Consider the following 19,435-nt stretch of genomic DNA (forward strand, 5'->3'; position numbering starts at 1 on the left):
CCCAGAGAAGTTGTGTTCAAAGTCAGGTTGGACAGGGCTCCGAACAACATGATATGGTGAAAGATGTCGCTGCCCATGGCAGGCAGGTTGGACTAGATGATCTTTGAAGGTCCCTTCCAACCCAAACCATTCTATGATATTTTAGTTATCTTCAAACAAAAAACACTCACAACCCACCCCAGTGGAACCATCAGCACCATGTGGATGTTTGCTGAGTTTCTGACCTTGCCAAACACACATGGGAAGCAGCACTGCTGCCTCAGTTTTTCAATTCCTGATCTTATACTGAGATTCAGACTACCAGTCGTATGCATCTCTGAGATCTGATGGGAGATTTTTAGCTTTGTGCCAAACCAAAATGCTAGCACTGATCTGTCTTCTTCTCTGTGGCTAGCAACAGTAGGAATGGATGGTAGGCTGGAATTTATTTTATATTACAAAAGCCACAAAACATGAGAAATTCCTTAAGAACTACTACTCTTCAAGATCCCCAAGCTAACTGAAAACTTACTCGTTTTCTGAATTCTGTCATTCAGAATGTTAACTTTAAAAACAATTTGTGATGATCAGGCAAACCCCTGAATCATTTTTCGTATTTCTGCAATTGATTCACTCATCAAAACGAATCACGTGTTGTGCATATTTCATAAGCCTCTATTCCCTTTTCAGAATAACAGTTCTGCTTTTACAGAACAAACACTGCTTTTACAGCTTCATGAACAGATGAGATGACCAGTATCTGGAAAGTAAGTGAACTCATAGTTAGACATAAAAATGCTTTAGTCCCTGGTAGAAAATAACATTTTATATTTATTTTGTAGAGAGTGAATTATGAATTCTTTGTTCTTGACTCCCACACATGCAGTATGTGCCCCCAAAGCTAAAATAGAGAATTTCTTTCAGCTACTATGCTGCAAAGTTGGTTTTGTTGCTTCCAGTGTTTTTATGAGTCATCTTTCTAGTCACAGAATAGGAATTCAGATATTGAAATTCCAAATGCACTGATATTCTACAAGCAAAGGTAGATTTAAAATATAGCAATATATAACAGGACTTGGAGGAGTTATGAAAAAAATAGAAAAAAAAACCCTCAAGATTTGACAGGGTGATAGCTCTGGTGGATCTTTCTCAATCAAGTGTTGAACCTTCTTCCCTCTTTTTCAAATATCAGATGATACAGAAAGAGGTTAAAATAATTAAATATTGTTAGGAAAATCACACTTAATTATCTACATTTAATTGTGATGCCCAGTACTCTCACTACATTACTGAATAGATTTCTTTATAATTTAATGGACATGGCATTTGATTCTTCCTTGGTAAGTCTCATTCAGACTTCCAGTAAGATTCCTGGTTGCCCTTATCAGTGGTGCATCGTGTGAACAATCTTGCAAAGGATTTGTGATAGACAAGCTCTCCTGACCACAACAGTGGAAATCAGGAGCAAGTGTCCCTTGAGGATGTATTTTTCCTCTTTTTTTCCTCCAGGAAAGAAAAGCAAAGCACTTCCTCTCATGTCCACAGTATATCAGCGAACTAGGCTTTTTGTTCTTATATGCTCTGAATGAAAGACTGGGTTTAGGAACCAACTTAAAACATAAATTAAATTCTCGCTCCCTTCAAGAGTGTTCACTGCCTACAGCAGTATTCACACTAATGGTCCTATAATCCTACTGAGATTTGTTAAAGACATTTAGTACTGGTATTCTAGAATATTTTACAGCTAAGTTTAAAAAAGCTTCAGAACCTCCCATCAGAGTAATAAAGAAGTGACTAGCAGAATAGCTAGGTGTTGTGGTTTGTTTGGGCTTTTTTTTTTTTTTTTCGGACTGCCACTATTCCTAGACAAACAAAACATCTAGATAAGCATCTGCTTCAGTGCTGACCTATAATTCTGCAACTACATCCATTTAGCATATGCTCCACTGACAAGGTTAACGGCAATTCTTTTGCCCAGTAAAAGTTAGCCAAGATGAAATTACAGTCCATTTTGTTGCAGTTTGCTAAATTAACGTCTGAGCAAAAAATAATAATAAATAGAAATAAAATAAGAGAGGATTCAAGCAAAATTTATAGTTCTTAAATTTATATTTAATAGATTAATTTAACATGAATTTATATGAACAAAGTTTAAATAAACACTGACAGCATTTTGGGAAAAAGGAATGAAGCTCAACTGAATGCAGAATCAGGACCAGCAATTGTGGGACATAAGCAACATTTGGGTGCAGAACTCTCTGCCTGTTACAGAATTTGAAACTCTAAATGGTCTCCAGACTTTTTGGGGACAACAATGCGTCTTCTTTGGCCCTTTCAGAATGCAAGTGCTGGAGTGATTTGATGTAGCCATCAAAACCAATGCAGATGAACAAATCTAGTGGAAGGCAACCATTAAACATGACAACAGAGTCACAGATGTGAAACCAGATTTGTTTTAATGGCGAACTATTACAAAAAATATAAGTAAGTTCTCCTCAGAAAGAGTTCCAGTAGTCTCTCATATTGTTAGATTTTGATAATCTAGAGGCTTTCGTGACTTGAAAATGCTCAAGTAACACTTAAATAGAGAAACACTGTAAGACTCCTGATAAGAACAAGTCAGTAAATCAGAGCAGCAGAATCTGAATATTGATGATGACAGATTTACAAGGAGGAAAACACAAATTTTCAAAAGAGGAAAAAGAAAAGCATCAGTTACAGCATGATAGCAATAAATTCTTTATTTTCTGCATGCTTGAGCCATGCTACAAGACTTTGAAAGAGCTTGACTAAAGCTGCAAATTTAGCCAGTTCACAGGTGAGTAGACTTCAGATTAGTTTTTGAATAACAAAAAGACTTTGAAAACCCTAAACTGCTTAATTTTCATCAAACTAAGCAAGAGTCAGATTCTCAGACAGAACATCTGCATTTGCCATGTGACTAGAAATACACAGATGTTTCTTGGTTTCTAATATAAAGAGACTTTGGGGGTAACGCTAAAAGGAAGGAACCTGAAAAAAACCAGTCCTCGAACAACTGCAATAAGGTATTCTCTTCCCACAACTCTAATCATAAAGCTGGAAGCCCCAGCTTTGAACGTTCTTGTTTTGTAAGGTCATAATTTCTCCTTGCTCACAATATGAGAGGAAAATAAGAAACTGTATTTTCAATGCTCTTGAGTAAGAGTTCATACCTACGTAAATAAAATGTCAGCTATTTAGTCCAAATGATGAGACTAAGAATATGAACTCCTTCAGAAAAAGTAAGAATTCTGAACAATTTTTATCATGGCTTCTCTTAACATTTCATTTGGTCTAAGCATCTCAAAGAAATTTTTACATTTCAAAGATGATAAGAATCACTTACAGATGCACTTTATACAGAAGTACCACTTACCCACAATAACAAATCCATCTGCTTCTCTCTCTGGCACTGTAACCTTCTTTGAATCTTGACTTTTCCGGAAGAAGCTGAACATAGCCTCCTTTTTTTTTTTCTTCTTAGTTGTTATCTAAAATGAAGACAAAACATGTTAAATAAATATAAGATAACAGAATTGACCATAAGAAGTTCACACCATGCCAAAGGCCACATACATGATATTACAGCTTAATCTTTATTACCAGATTTGAAATATCAGGCTTTTGTATCTCACACAGATTACCTTGTTGATGTAGCAATTGACTTCTACAGGCAAAAAGGGAGTAAAGTATAAAAGGCTTTTCTATAAAGTTATGAATGGAGTGGAACCATTAAAAAAAAAAAACCTTCAACCTTTCTAAAGGAAAGAAGGAAGCTCCCTTCAGCATTTATCCAGCACGTTTCCATATTTTTCTGCTACTTCGAATTGTTGTTACACAAACTTTCTCATCAGAGTTAGTTCTAAAGCATCTCAACTTTGAAGCCCAAAACATGCTCCTACAGAAAATGCAACTTTATAATGCAGGAATACTTGAATGAAGCAAATTGCACTAGAGATTTTCAGTCTTAAGTGTCTGTGCATCAATTATAAAGACCAACCCACCCACCCCTACAGTATTAGCATAGTATCTATTTTCATTTTTCCAGTTCGCAGTCTTAGAGACAGCTTAACACTTGGGTGTATTTGATTAACAGCTACCACTGATCCCCTTAAAAGAAACTGCAACAAAATCATATGTTGCAAATTTTTCATAACAGTAATTCATTAAAAGAATCTTCCAAAGCAGCTAAGAACTCTGAGTTCGCAACAGCTAGAACAAAACAAGGAAAGCAGTGGGATAAAAACATTAACTGCAAAAGATTATGCTCAGTACCTATTCTCTCTCAAGACTGGAAGATTACCTAGAAGCATTTCTGAATAGCTTAAAAAGGACAAATTCATATTAAAAACCCCACAAGCATTAGCCAAAAGATAGGCAGTTGGGCCAGCTTTTACAAAATTAAGTCCTATGAACCACCCCATAAACATGGATACATCATGAAACATTCTTCTAAGCAATCCTCTGATTATTCTGAACTTTAAGATGTAGACTCAATGAAGTTTCTCTTCTTCCACGAAAAGTTGTAAGAGAAGCTTTATAGGGAAGCATCACTCTTGTGAAGAACAACCAACAGAACTACACAAAGCACCTATTCACAGGTTCAATTTATTGAGATGGCTACCAATGTACCACCACCTACTTTCTACCTAACTGGCACCACTGAACACAGCAACTGAGAGTCTCCTCAGCCTCCTCCTGCAACAGCAGCTCTGTCCGTAGCGCTAGGACAATGAGAAAAGGAAAGAGGCACCGCAGCAGCAGTCACCCCTTGAAGGTGCACTCACCTCCAGCCCTTGAGGGCTGAACTCGGACCACTGGACAATGCTGACCTATGGAGCAGCCTGTGATCTGGCTGAAACACACAGTGTGCCAAATGCAGAAAGGAAGGTTCAAAGAAAGGCATGTGAAGATCTTCTCTACTAAAATACCAATATAAAATTGGGAAAAGTGGAATAATGTAATTTCAAGTTTGAAGTAGAGTTTGAGGGGTGGAATCCTGATTCATTTTGCAGACACCAACATTTAAAGGAGAAGGGACTGACAAACCGATAGCAACATCTAATAGACACCTCCAGCAGAGGAGTCCAGTCTAAAGAAAAGAGGTGTACAATGCCAAGTTTTGATAACATTATTTCACACTAAATTTAACAAAGAAGAATCTTTAGAAGGTGGGAAAGAGAGAAGAGTGCTACCATGGAGTGTTTGGATTTAAAAAAAAAATAAAAGAAAGAAAGGTAGAAATCCTGGATTAATTATTTGCCACAATTCCTCCCTTACCACGCAAATATTCATGGTACCATAAGCAAGACTTTTTTTTGCCGTAGCCAGTGTCCCGTAACAACTAACTGCACAATCAGCACTGACTATTCACCCAATATAAACTGCCTCACACTCTGCTGTTACAAGCAATAGCAAACACTTCCATACTCCAGATTACAGAAAGTCCCATATAGGAAGTGTAAGCACTGGCGTTCAGGAACAGTATATAAATAGAACACGGCAAAAGCAGCAACAATTCAAACTGTGGACTGATACCTGAGACTTAAAAGACTGAATACCCCGCAGGCTGGCCAGCTACTTCTTGCTTATGCTGACACAGTGCAATTTATAGCAACCAAATAAACTACACTGAAGTACACAAGAACAGAACAAACCATCCAATCCCAGGTATGCAGTAATTAAAAACATGTTACTTATCTGCACTTTATTCCTTTTTGCTTGTTTTCCTACCTTACCATGTGAAATACTGGTATTTCCAGTTCCGTGGAGATTACACAGTAGAAACTCCAAATTATCTCATTTATTCCTTACCTTCCCCCACACCCAGGCTCAACACATGGCGCCAGCAGCATATTCCTTTTTCAGCCCTCAGGGAATAAGTCTTCTCCTGCTACCAATTAGGGTTGTCAGTCCCATAGCTCAAGTGGTAAAAACCTGTGCTGTAATGCTCAAGAGTCAGGTTTCTGCTCCAATGATGTATGAAGGAGAGGCAGTTGTGGAACAGTTTAAAATGCAATTTTACCTTCATCCTAAGTGTGCAACAACAAGAAGCAAAATCAACTTGATGTGTAAAATCTTACAGATAGCTTTGGTAAAGGCTCAGATTCCAGTCAGCCACTTTAGGTGCCAGAGCTGCAGTTGTTCCAGTCACATTTTTTTCTCTTTGAGATCCATCTGCATTATTGTACAGTATTCAGCTCTACCACATTGTGTTCCCCTTCCCTTCTTTTTTGCACAAAGAAAAGCATCTTAATCAGTGTATATGTGGCACAAAAGAATTGTATAGGAAACCATGCATTTGTCATTTTTTAAATCCTGCATATTTAACATACCTAAACTTCACTGCTTAAAGGACAACAGACATTTCAATTCAGAGTAAATTAACAATCAGTACAATTTGATCTAGCGAAATTAATGTTACAAGCACGCTCACATACTAGATTTTTTCCTTTCATTGACAGAAGGCAGCCTTGTTATCCCAATTTTTTCTAAAACCCCCAAAATTCATCTTACCTACATACATGTAGCTTTCAGTTTCTGAAGTAGCTTTAACTTAATTCCACTGCCAGCAGTATTTCTCAAACAACAAAACAAAAAAACCCCACACATCCTTTTGCTTGAAGCAGAAGAACAAAGCTAACAAAAGTCCCCTTAAGCTCAGGCCTCAAGTTCTTATGCTGTTAAAACCACTGGTCCAGCAGTAGGAAAATGGCATGTTGTATTTTGTGACTGTGAATGTTGGGGAGGTGGTAAGGAATCCAAATATTAAAAAGACTAATGTGCTTAGTGAGGCGGTTTCCTTCTCTGGGCGTTCACCACTTAGAAACAAAACTTGTGCTTGTAGATCTCAGGTCTGCATAACTGATGTGGAGGAAGGAGCTTGCCAACTACTACTTGCAGTATTTTAGTACCTTTGCTGAACACAATATTAAGTTTAAACTCAATAACAAAGAACAACTAACAAAATAGAAGGGGGGCACAGAAACAAAAAGTAGAGCTATATACAGTATGCCATAGGTAAAGGAAAAGCTGTAGACAGGCAATGTGGGGACATTTGTGATATTTGCTCTCTTAAGAATTTTATCAACTGTGGAACTTCAAAAGTAAACATAAATCTCTCCAGCAACGGGAAATGCAACCACTAAATTTCTTGAATTAGATGTTAAAAACAGAACAAAGCCCCTGTCCAACAAAGAAACACAGCTGAATGGAAACACTCGTGCTCTTGAAGATAAGAACACAGTTTAAGCACTTGCAGAATCAGGCTGGAGTTTTACTACTTGTAGATAAGATGAGGTTTCAGTCAACGAAAGCTGAGAACAACCAGTTTCCACACAAGTTTCATTTCAGAGTAAAAATTAAATTTGAAGTTTGTGGACCTGGATGCATAGTCACACAGACTAGAGAAAAAAAGCTCTCAGTTGTGGGTTTTTTTCAAAAGCTGTCAGCACAAAATCACAGAAAATACACCCGCCATTCAGACACAGTACCACATTCCTGCAGTAATTTCTCCTATATAGCACAGCACTTTTCCTTTCCAGATGGGATTAATTTTATTTCTATAGGAGACCTGAAATTGAATTCACTGCCTAAAGATAAAAATCTCCCTTGGTAGGAATATACAATTCCCTTCTCCTCATGTTTCCCCCTCACCAAAAAGTGAACACAATTTTTTCTTTCCCCAATCTCAATCGCTGATAGTTAGGAATAGTGCTTTTGGCACCACTTCAGTCATTAGCAAGTAGTCAACTGTGAACTATAGCAATTCTGTGAGGCTGCAAAAAAATATTTTGTCTTTCTATGAGGCTCTGAGAACATACGTGGGATTGGACAAAGATGAGTTACAGAGCTGCACAAAGGGGTTAATTTATTCCTCCTGCATTTTGTTAGTCTCCTTCAACAAGAAGTATGAGTGACCTTTGAGCCAAACCAATACGTTAAATCCAATAAAATTTTTCTATACAATGAAGATCCTAGCATATTTAGCATTACTTTTCAGCTTTTTCCTGCATGTTCACAAGTGACAGGAGGAGAAGGGTAATTTAATATTAAAAACACAAATGATGCAGACTAAGATAAAGAGGGGATGCCCAGGAACAGAGCAAAGCAGAATTGCAGTGGCACTGCCAGTAATTACATAAATGATGAAATGAGGTCAGAACAATATACAAAACTGACGTCAAAAAAAGAACCAGAATAATTTCACATCTAGCAGTTTAAGCTATATAAACTATGGAAGGAGAAGACAGAGAACATCAGAGCAATTCTCTCTTCCATACTAGCATCTGCTGTAATTCACCAATAAAGTAGCAATCAGAAAAGGAACAAGATGTTTACAGCCCTGTACAGCCCTGCTTATGACATGAAAACAACCAATTTAAGAGTCAAGAACATGCATGTTGAAAAGATTTCTCTGTGACACCAAAAGAACAGTTTAAAAGCTTTTGGCCTAATGTAAGTTACTATGTGAAGAAGAAAAAAACCCCCGACGTATCATTTCTTTTATCTGGCATTAATATTAGTCATATTACTTTAGCCTGTGCTTCTTGAAAAGAGAAGAAAGGAAAGTAAGTGTCAAGAGAAACACAAATACAAAACAGGGATATACATGTAACAAAACACTAACAAAGACTTTTTTACTTACATAAAATGTGACTATTTAAAGTTTTCATAAAATTTAAGGGAAGCAGAAATACCAAGAACTATGCAGCTCAAATTGCCATAGTATAAAATGCTCAAAGATGCTGAATCAACCACAATCCAGTCAGACAATAAAAGCATAGGTAACAAAGGCAAAGCCAGGAGTGAAATAACAGTATTCAAACTGATGTCAACATTCAAAACCCTGAAGAAGATAGAAAATGCTAAAATAGAAAGCTAGGTGCTTATTAGATACAATACTCAGTAGGCTGAAACCTACTTCTTTCCCTGCAGTTATCTTCTGACTGCAAACCTTCAACAGCTGCTAAGCATGATACAGACACGTATTTGTAAGAACTTCTACAACATGTTTTTCTAACAGCTGACCCTTAAAATGTGGCAGACAAATAGCCTAGAAGAGCCACTTTGCAGCAGCTTGCTGCATCTTGCTCCAACTGTTACCTTTATGAGAACTCTCCTTTAAAATATCTGAAGACATGCTAAGGAGATGAGGATATTCTCTTGCAAATAAACTACTGAAAAGGTGAATGGCATAGTGACACTTAGGAGATGACAACCAGCTACACCCCACTGAAGATATAACCCCACAGCACTCCCCTTCCTGGCCACATGCTGATTCCGCATAGCTTCTGGTGGTAGCTGGTTCAGCTTGCCAAGCCATCATGACACTAACTGAGCCAACTAACAAAAACCACTTTGTGCTGGTTAGCAAGCTGAACTAGCCCGCAGCTGGTTAGAAGAGACAGCCAGCACACAGGCAGTGTTGGGATCGCCCTTTTAAGCTGGAGCAGAGTTAGATTTTTTCAAGTATTTCTTGAAACACTGGTCCTGGGGTCCTGGAAACAGAAAGGAAATCACAGAGCCACAGAATGGCTGAGGTTGGAAGGGACCTCTGGAGGTTGTCTTGTTCAACCCCCTGCTTAAGCAGGGCCACCTAGAGCTGGTTGCCCAGGACCATGTCCAGATGGCTTTTGAATATGTCCAAGGATGGAGACTCCACAACCTCCCTGGGCAACCTCTGCCAGTGCTTGGTCACTCTCACAGCGAAAAAAGTGTTCCCTGATGTTCAGAGGGAACCTCCCATGTTTCAGTTGGTGCCCATTGCCTCTAGTCCTGTCACTGGGCACCACTGACAAGAGCCTGTCTCTGTCCTCCTTGCACATTCCTTTCAGGTATTTATATGCATTAATAAGATCCCCCTGAGCCTTCTCTTCTCTAGGCTAAACAGTCCCAGCTCTCTCAGCCTTTCTTCATATGTAAGATGCTCCAGTCCCTTAATCATCACTGTGGCCCTTGCTGGACTCTGTCCAGTATGTCCACGTCTCTCTTGTACCCAGAACTTGGACCCAGTGCTCCAAGTGTGGCCTCACCAGTGCTGAGGGGAAGGATCACCTCCCTCGACCCACTGGCAACGCTATATCTAACACAGCCCAGGATACCATTAGCCACCTTTGCCACAAGGGCAATTGGGAGGAACCGCTCCACGCAAGGGACAGTAGGGGAAAACACATGGAAAAAGACAAGAAGTGGTGAGAGTGCCACGTCCAGTGCTAGCTCTGTCTTGTGTCCATTAGTCACTCTAACCCTGGGGATTGAGCGTAAGCTCTTTTAATGATGAAATGAAGTGAAATGAAATGAATATAATAGTTCAGTTGGAAGGGACCTACAATGATCATCTAGTCCAACTGCCTGACCACTTCAGGGCTGACCAAAACCTAAAGCATATTATTAAAGGCATTGTCCAAATGCCTCTTAAACACCGACAGGCTTGGGGCATCGACCACCTCTCTAGAAAGCCGGTTCCGGTGTTTAACCACCCCCTCTGTAAAGAAATGCTTCCTAAAGTCCAGCCTAAACCTCCCCTGACACAGCTTTGAGCCATTCCGACGGGTTCTGTCACTGGATCGCAGGGAGAAGACATCAGCACCCCCCTCTCCACTTCCCCTCCCCGGGAAGCCACAGAGGGCAGTGAGGTCACCCCTCAGCCTCCTTTTCTCCAAACTAGACAAACCCAAAGTCCTTAGCCGCTCCTCATAGGACATCCCTTCCAGCCCTTTCACCAGCTTTGTTGCCCTCCTCTGGATGCATTTGAGAACCTTCACGTCCTTCTTAAATTGTGGGGCCCAGAACTGCACACAGTACCCAAGGTGAGGACTGACTAGAGCGAGATAATTGCCTCTTCTGACCGACCACCTGGTTGTGCTGTGTTTGAGGCACCCCAGCATGCGGTTTGCCCTCTTGGCTGCCAGGGCACACTGCTGACTCGTATTGAGCCTGCTGTCAGCCAGCACCCCCGGATCCCTTTCTGCAGGGCTGCTCTCCAGCCGCTCCTCTCCCCATTTATACTTGTGCCTGTGGAAATGCGTGGGTATCGCCGCCGTTAACACGCGACGTTTTGAATATCAACTACGGCCCGTAAAACAAGCATGGGTTAACAGACCGGTGACGGGAATGCTTGGCTTGGGCAGCGGTGACCTGAGGGGAGCCAGTATCTAAAGGGAGAGGGAAAACGGCCGTTAGGGGAGGGAAAGTATGAGGTGATTTAAGAGGAAAGGATTAAATGACAGGATAGGGCTGGAAGGAGCCGGCCGGGCCGCGGCGGGGAGGCCGGCGGGGGGGGGGGGGGGGGGGGGGGGGGCGAGCCCCGGGGAAGCCGGGTTCCTCGGCTTCCCCGGGGCTCGCCCCCCCCACCCCCCGCCGCCTCCCCGCCACGGCAGCAGCAAGACCCGCCCCGCCATCACCCACCGCCCCGGCCGCCCGATGCCACCCCCGCCGCCGCTTCACCAACCTCCGCCTCCGCTTCCGGGTCGCGTCAGGCGAAGGGGAAATCCCGCCCCGGCGCTCTTCCCCCCCCCCAATCCCCCCGTTGCCAGCGGCAACGTCGCCCCTCCCCTCCGCAAAGGGCGGGAAACCGCGGCGCGATGGAGGACGTCGGTGGGGTGCCGCGGCCGCGCATCGCCACCGGCCACCTGGCGCAGCACATCGGGCAGCCCGTCTGCTTCGTGGGCCGCGTCGAGAAGGTCCGTGATCTGCCCGGCGGTCGGTTACTGCCCTTTGGGGGCCGCGCCGCGGGGCCTTTGGTGGGGTAGTTGCCCTGTCGCCCTGGGTAGGGCCTTGCCCCGGGGTGCGCTCCGGGCTGGGGCCGCGTGTGGGGAGGCTGTCGCCTTGCCTGGTGCATCTCGTCGCGGCCTGGCCCGAGGGAGGCCGGCGGCTCCGGTCAGGCCGGGGGCAGGGCGGGAGGCGGCCGTAACGGTCGGATCTTTCGGAGGAAGGCCTGCTGCGCAGTTCTGGTTGAGGTGGTTAAACCTGTAACGCTGACAGCTGCCTTTTGAGCGCCCAGGGCTAATGTCTTGTAGATTCATCCTACTGGGAAGCTTTTCGTGCTTTCGGATGGAGAAGGAAAACATACGACTGTGGAGCTGAGCGAACCTGTAAGTTAAGGAATACTTTGGAAATACTTGATGTTGCCTCTTGTGGATTCCGGAGGTTTTGTCATTTCTGAAACCTGTGCGTACCTTGCATATATCAAGTTTTTAGTCAGGAAAAAAAATATATCTCTGTTTGTTCCTGAGGTTTTGTCCCTTCTGAAACCTGCACGTCTTGCATGTATTGGGTTTTTAGTGAGGAAAAAAAAATAATCCCTGGTTTCTCCCTTTTCCACCCATGTTTCATTGCTTCTTACATCTTCTAGCTAACTTGCAGTCTTCATATTCATGAACTGCCTTGGTCTTCATCAATTTTCAGGTGGTATTAAGAGAGAGAACTCATTCCTTGTCAGACAGATCCCTGTCTGGCTATTTTGTCTTACTCTATTTGTTGTTTACAGTGTAATATATTCCACTACGTATATTAGCTTTACTTTAATTTCACTTTTTCCTCCCTTTTTCTTATTGCCTTTATATGCCTAACAGAATATTTTGTGAAGGTAGTCAAAAAAACCCAAGAATATGGTATTCTCAACAGTTTCTGAGTTGACATTTTTATAGCCTCTTAGAACACTTGTCATAGCATTCCAGTAAACTTCATCGTTAGCTTGAAGCATTCTTTCTTAAAAAAATAAAAAATCAAGCAATTAATGCAATGGGTATAAGATATGCTTATAACTACTGCACAAAAATACTGCTTCCTTTGTTATCATGTCCCACTAAAGGTATAACACCGTGGCATTCTCTTCTGTCTTTTAAGTTTGTTTTATTTTCTCTAGCAAATGTTGTAATTAAAGAATTATTTTCGCTGTGATGGCAAATGCTCTAGCTTAACTGACCATGTGTGTAGTCTTTAATGCTGAGAAATCTCGCCATTTCCATGTGAAATAATTGCACATGGTACTCTCTGACTTTCAAGACAGGAGCTTCTCCTTGTTGATGAAAAATGTGGTTTGATCTGGCAAAGAGTTTTGTCTTACAAATGTTAAGCTTGCTGACTTCATCTTCAAACTGGAAGAAAATGTCTTTCCTACAAGTTCTGCCTGTACCTTAACTCTTTCTTTCTGGAGGTCATGAAAAGGTTTCCTGCCTTGGGTTGTTAAAACTTCAGATGTCAGCATCTGACCAACGATTTCACAACTTTCCATAACAGAGTAAATGGTCAAATTTCATAAATGCATAACTGCAGTGTTGGGCACTTCACAGTCTGTGTTCCATTGCGGTAGGAGAAACTGGTGTATGCAGAAAAAACATGCCAGGTTCATCTCTCTGGTTTGCCTAATGTCAATAGAGGAACTTCTAGATTTGCTAATCAAAATGCTTTCTAACTTTTTTCCTCTTTAATAGATTCCTTTGTTTGCATGTGTGTAGTTTCTCCTTTCAACAGAGAACCCCAAAATTATGGGGAGGGGAGGGAATCTATTGCTGTGTTCCAGGAGACTTACTAGAAAGTGAAAAGTAAGAATTAGATATTGGAAGAACATTACTGAAATAGTACTGCACTCTTAAAATTAGTATCTTAAAAAAGAAAGAAAACATATTCAAGCTATATGATTTTGGAGCAAGATAATACTTTTAGCCTTTTTTTTTCCCTCGTTCAACCAAAGCCTTGTTATTGTCAAGGTCTTTGTATTCTGAACACTTACTGACAGATTACTTAATAATTTCCAATTATACCTCCTGGATCTGGAATACTGGAACTGCTCTCTGGCACGCGTGATACCTCCTTAGGTCTTACAGAGTTCTATAGTTTACTCAGGTTTGAATGCTATGTGTTAAAATCTGGATTCTTCTGCTCTCTGTGTCCTAGATTAGTCTCTGTTCAGTGACGAAATGACAGAGTTTTATATACTTATAAACCAGTATCTTCCCTCTGATGCTTCTTCATATATTTTTTCTGTGTCAGTACTGAATTGGCTGTTACTAAATCTGTAAGTAAGTGGCTCAAGACTTCTGGGGGGCAGGGGGGACAGGGCTGTTCAGTAGTACTGTATTGTTTGAAATGGAACAGAATCTGTCATGAACAGTCAGTTGTGGAGAGTTCCTATCTTAAGTGCTGTGCAGTAGAGACAGCAGCTAATTTAGTGATACTAATTTCATATTTGGTATGTTTTCTAGCTAGATGAAGAGATCTCAGGAGTTCTTGAGGTAGTGGGAAGAGTAACAAATCAGGCAACCATCATGTGCATGTCATATGTCCAGTTCAGAGAAGATAAAAGTCCATTTGGTAAGTAAGAATATACATTATGACAAATTCGTTTTGACTTCGGAACTCTTCTTCAGTAAGTAGGAAGGGAGAGCCTGATTATCTTTTCTTACAGACAAGGTCTTCAAGCTGCCAGATGCAGAGTAGAATGTAGAAAAGGAGAGTGTCGTGGGAAAAATTCTGTACAAAATACACTGGTTTACTGTCAAACTGTAGGGACTGACTTGAAGCTGGAGCCAGTCTAGATAGTTGCCATGGTCTGATCATTCTTGCACTCCTGACTGCGGGCTTCTGGCCTTGCACTGGACCTTGTGTGATGCTGCAGCTAGCAGGCCTAAAAATAACCCTCCAGAAAGCAAGCAATGAGAGTGTTGCTGCCTCGGGGAAAACTGGGGAGGATGAGGGAGACTGGGAATGCTCAGCTATACTGCTTTAAAATAAGCAGTGCTTTAATGCTGTCATTTGCTTGTGAGGAATTTAGCTTATGCATCATAACCATTTTCTTTGCCCTCTTTCAGATCTGGAACTCTACAATGAAGCACTAAAAATTATTCATGAATTCCCTGAATACTTCCCGTTCGGTACTGGGCGGAGCAATTGATTTTTCTTAGCATATATTTAGAACATATGTATTAGAGGGGACAACAGTACCGTAGGTTTCTTGCCTGACAGCATGGTAACAGTTGCATTTATTCCATCAAATATACTGAAAAGATGGTGTTATGTGTGCCATGTATTGTCAGTGAAAAATGGTTTTCTTTGAAAATGTATTTATTCAGCAAGAAGAACGCTTGTGGGCATATCTCACTGTCTGTATGTATTTAACCCTTCTGCATCCATGAGGAGTGTTCTTTTGCAGGACTGGACTTGCTAGAAACTGAAGTTTTGTAGGCATCTTTTTGTTGCTGTTGGTAGAGGTTCTAGGATACTTCACAGGAAACTCATATTGAAGACATTTGGTGGGGTTATAATGTAAAGATTTTTTATTTATTTGCTTTGATACAAATTTATTGAACATGTAGGGGTATTTTGCATCTTGAAAATGGTCTCTTCTCCAATAAAAAAGATCTGGCTACATTTAACTATTCACATAATATTACATGTTAGAGTGCTGTTTTCAGTGATACATGGTGACTCCTGTTCTATTTTACCTGACACAGGTAATTTTAACAAAGTGGAGTACAAGGTACTTGCTTTTTGCATTGATATTGAACACTTTGAAGATGTCTAGTTAAGGCTTGTGGATTTCAAGTGCAGTTGACTTCCCATCACAACCTTCATTCTTGGTGGGAGTCTACACAGAAGTACCAGGATTCAGCCAGCTTGTCATGGTGACTTTAACCGTATAAACTTCAACACAGTTCCCAGTTTTGTTACTATCCAGGCACATAGCAGAATTCTTACATCTCTTACAGTAACACAATCAAGGTAGAATCTAACTTTGGAAATATTCTCTGTGAATTAATAAATAAAATACTTCAAAGTATTTTAAATAAACCTTAGCCTGTTCATTAACCTTTCATACAAACAGGTTTCAGGCTTAATAGATAGATTTAGTGCCTTATTAAGATTGCTAGCTTTGTGCTTATAGTTATCTCTGTTTTCAGTCAAGGAATTTATGTTTTAAAGACTTCTTATTTATCAAAGTTACTATAAACTGGGTGGATGATCAAGTTAACAGGTGATTTATTCCCCCCCCCCCCCCCCTTAGAAGACAGTGACAAAGTTACTGTCACTGGGAAGGAGGAGGCCTTCTGAAGTAGGAGTCAGTCTCATACAGCAAAGAACATGAGGTCCATATGGCATGATACCATGCTCCGTCCTGTAGTGCTATCTGCTATATTTTAGTGCTCAGTAGAAACAAGTGTCATTCTTAATAACTGCATGCATGTTTTCCTAGCATTTAAAAGTCTTTTGTGCTATTTTATTTTAGAAAACTGATATTTTGTGCACATACATATATTCTGTAAAATGTTATGGTACAGTTAGTTACCAAGACTATGCAGGCCTAATAAAACAGTCTACCACTAGCTGGCCATAGCACTTTACCCCCATACAGAGACCATCCTTGGATAGATGGTCTTCTGTGTAAACATTTGAACACATCTGAGTGGGAAATGCTACAGTTCCCCTGTGTCAGTCAAGACTCTTGTTCATCCAGTCCTGCAGCGATGATACATGGCTAGGCAAACAGTATACAACTAAAAGTTTCCACTATGTGCTTTTCATTCATCTGCTTCTCTATAGACTACCAAGGTTTGTGTATAAGTGGCCTAACCTGGCTATATGGCTATTCTAAGAAGACAGCAATGCAAGGAACTGTAAAACGTTCTTGATATTAAAGGAAAAGTAATGCTCAGGTCATATATGCACTTAACAGGATAGCAATTTCAGAAACTGCCAGGCAGATACCCAAGGGAAAGGAATAACCATGGGGCCTGCTAACCCTCAGTTAGGACTGCACTAACAAGATGAAGGTGTGAGAAGCTGCCAGACCTCATAGATAATAAAATGGGAAATTGTGGCCTCATGGGTCACTGACCAAAGGGGAGTCACCAGGGCAACTGTATCATAAACACCAAAGAGGGATGTTGCCAAAACCAGGGCCCGCAGCAGGGCCAGTAAGGTGTGAAGAGGAAGCTGGCGGCTGCTTTGGGAGGACATGAGGGTGGTAAAGGGTGGGAACCTGGGAGAGGTTTATGTCCCAGTTGGTTAAGGTACAGAAAGCAGTCTGTGAGCATGAAATGGAGGAACAGATGAAAATTTGGTGAATTCTCTTGGGGAAATTCAGTTCTAGTGGGGATCCCAAGGGAGGCCACCAGAACGCAGCTGTGCAGTGAAGTACCATGCAGGGACCTAGGGCTGCACACAGGAGGCTGGGAGAAGCCTTGTCGGGGTGTCACTGCTGACTTGTCTGGCAATTGCTGGACCCTCAGCTGACCCTGGTCACCATCACCAGACCTGTTCTGCTGTCCTTGCTCGGGCATGGACACATGCACAACTCATGTTGTGCTCATGTGCAAGCAGCCTGTGCATATGATGAGAAAGTGCTTGTGCTTAATCAGGGAAGAGAGGCAAGGCTGGTGCATGTAATGGAATGAAAATAATGAAGCGTCATCAGCATGAACCACAGGGTCAAAACATTTTAGCATGCAAGGCCACCACCACCATTGAGCAGATAGCAGAAAACAGTAAATGTAAAAGTAACTGCAGCTAATAAAATGTCTGTAGCTGTACTTTTTGTTAAAAGACAACAAATCACCCCCCAAATCACAGCTTTATTAATTTAAAAGCAAAACAAGGAAAAAAATCTGACCATTAAAAACCATACACCTCTTACTTTGTAAATTTTGCAAATAGTGTAAAAGTCTGATAACCAATTACAACAGCCAAAACTGATAGTTACACTGTGCCAGAATACGCACACATTCAAAATCCAAAACATTTCAAAGACACACTGAGTATCAAAGTAAGCATCTAATTTAATTAAATGATAGAATTTGACACAAACAGGTATAGTCAAGTCAAAAATGTTACAAATGAGTTTTCTTTAAATAAGAAAATGAGACATTGTATGTTAGTAGTTGCATTCACCTGGCCATGGAATTTATCAGGAAAATTTACTAAATGTTGTTACTACAGAGGAATAAAAACATATCCTTGACACTTACAAATCCTCATTTCCATAAAGCAAAAGTTTTATTGCCTGTATTTGTATAAATAGGGTATCATACATTAAACCCCAGTTTACATATATAAATGGAGAACATTTTGAAGAGCTCTTCAACAGCAACATGAAGTGTGCAAGAATACTGGAAAGAGAAATAAATATGCTAACAAGAAAAAAAAGTAACTGCTCTCCCATGCCTACAAATATCAAGTATCTCTTAGATTTTTAACTTAAAAAAGATCTTTGTCAATTAGGCAAGAAATTGAGATGAGAATAAATGTAGCAGATGTATTACAACATTAATGCTAAATCAGAAAATACAACCCAAAGTCCTGAATGTAATCATGTACATCTACAGAAAACGTTTCCACATTCTAACTTGTTGCAACTACACTAGAGCTCTTAGAAGTAGTGGTATATTACAATATATTCTCTTTTTAAACACCGATTTTCACAGTCCTGGCAATACGGTACCAGCTTATTGCTAGCATTCCATTTAGTATTTCATAGCACGCAAGTGTTAAGTAACTCATATACTGTTTCTACTGGTAAATAAACACACACCAAATAAACTGATGTTATTATCACATACCTTAAAACAGGTTTTTTTTCCCCTAATTTGTGTGAATTTTGTTGCCTACAAAACCAAGGACAACAATACCCATTAGCTCCTAGCACAGTATTAGCAAAATATCATTGACTCTCTCTCAAGTTAATTAATAATCTTAATTCCAGCTGGTAACATAACTACTTCTGGTCAATGACTTAAAATTGTGCAGCATTTTGGGAGCAGACTGGTGTCTGCTAGTGACCAGAAGCAGGATTTTTATAGGTTGATTTCACACTTCCCAGCATATTTCAGAAGTACAGGGAAATGCTGATTATCCAAAAGTCTTCAAATATTTTTGAAGTCAAAATTCATTAAGTAGTTTAAAACTTAAATATTTACAAGTCTCCAGTCCTTAAGATTTCAGATCTTTACAGCACTACCTTAAAAATTAATCAATCAAATGAAACCTCCTATAGTTTACCTGCATTCTGCACTGAAACACACATGACCTTTCAGGGAACTCTTCTCTAGGATATAAACATCGCTAGGAGACAAACCCCTCAAATTCTTTATCATTAAAATTCACATCGGCTAGGTACATAGGCAAATAAGATCTTGAATTGCAAAGATATTGCTTTACTATTAACAAAACTTGGTAACAGAAAGAAATGGACTTTTCTTTAAAATGAAAATCTTTAGAATACAATTAACAGCGGCACTTTGAATGAACTTACAAGGATATGATCATTTGCATACAAGAAAGTGTGATCAAACAATGAACAGAGGAATCCACAGCATCACTTTGCCATCTTCTGAAGAACACTTTTCAGGTGTTTATTTTGAAGGCCCACTTTCACAGTTTAGAAAAACAAATAAAAGGGCCCATCAGCATTACCCTGAAAACTTTTAATAAAGTTCTT

General features: G+C 40.5%; 2 protein-coding genes across 5 annotated transcripts in view; one reads left to right on the top strand and one right to left on the bottom strand.

Moving 5' to 3' along the window:
• Positions 1-11,537, bottom strand: part of UMAD1 (UBAP1-MVB12-associated (UMA) domain containing 1) — an 84,813-nt gene extending 73,276 nt beyond the window's left edge. Inside the window, exons 1-3 of one of the 4 annotated variants that reach the window (XM_052801494.1) lie at positions 11,453-11,471; positions 5,815-6,032; positions 3,377-3,491 (exon numbers count right to left, since the gene is read on the bottom strand). In XM_052801494.1, the coding sequence (XP_052657454.1) occupies positions 3,377-3,458 (82 nt within the window). In that variant the 5' untranslated portion in view covers positions 3,459-3,491; positions 5,815-6,032; positions 11,453-11,471. Of the gene's footprint in view, positions 1-3,376; positions 3,492-5,814; positions 7,130-11,409; positions 11,431-11,452 lie in introns of those variants that run through there. The other 3 variants (XM_052801475.1, XM_052801504.1, XM_052801485.1) reach the window with 3 other exon arrangements.
• On the top strand, positions 11,507-15,781 carry RPA3 (replication protein A3). Its single transcript, XM_052801526.1, has 4 exons — positions 11,507-11,684; positions 12,021-12,095; positions 14,208-14,316; positions 14,814-15,781. The coding sequence occupies exons 1-4, from the start codon at positions 11,586-11,588 to the stop codon at positions 14,894-14,896; spliced, it is 366 nt and encodes a 121-aa protein (XP_052657486.1). The 5' UTR covers positions 11,507-11,585; the 3' UTR covers positions 14,897-15,781.
• Positions 15,782-19,435: the final 3,654 nt, after the last annotated feature.

Source organism: Harpia harpyja, chromosome 1 (genome assembly GCF_026419915.1).
Source record: "Harpia harpyja isolate bHarHar1 chromosome 1, bHarHar1 primary haplotype, whole genome shotgun sequence".
NCBI classification, from domain to species: Eukaryota; Metazoa; Chordata; class Aves; order Accipitriformes; family Accipitridae; genus Harpia; species Harpia harpyja.

Bases quoted from the DNA above. Each gene is read 5' to 3' on its own strand.
- RPA3 (XM_052801526.1), top strand. From the start codon at position 11,586: ATGGAGGACGTCGGTGGGGTGCCGCGGCCGCGCATCGCCACCGGCCAC. The intron at 11,685-12,020 runs GTCCGTGATCTG...AATGTCTTGTAG, and splicing joins TCGTGGGCCGCGTCGAGAAG to ATTCATCCTACTGGGAAGCT. The intron at 14,317-14,813 runs GTAAGTAAGAAT...GCCCTCTTTCAG, and splicing joins AGAAGATAAAAGTCCATTTG to ATCTGGAACTCTACAATGAA.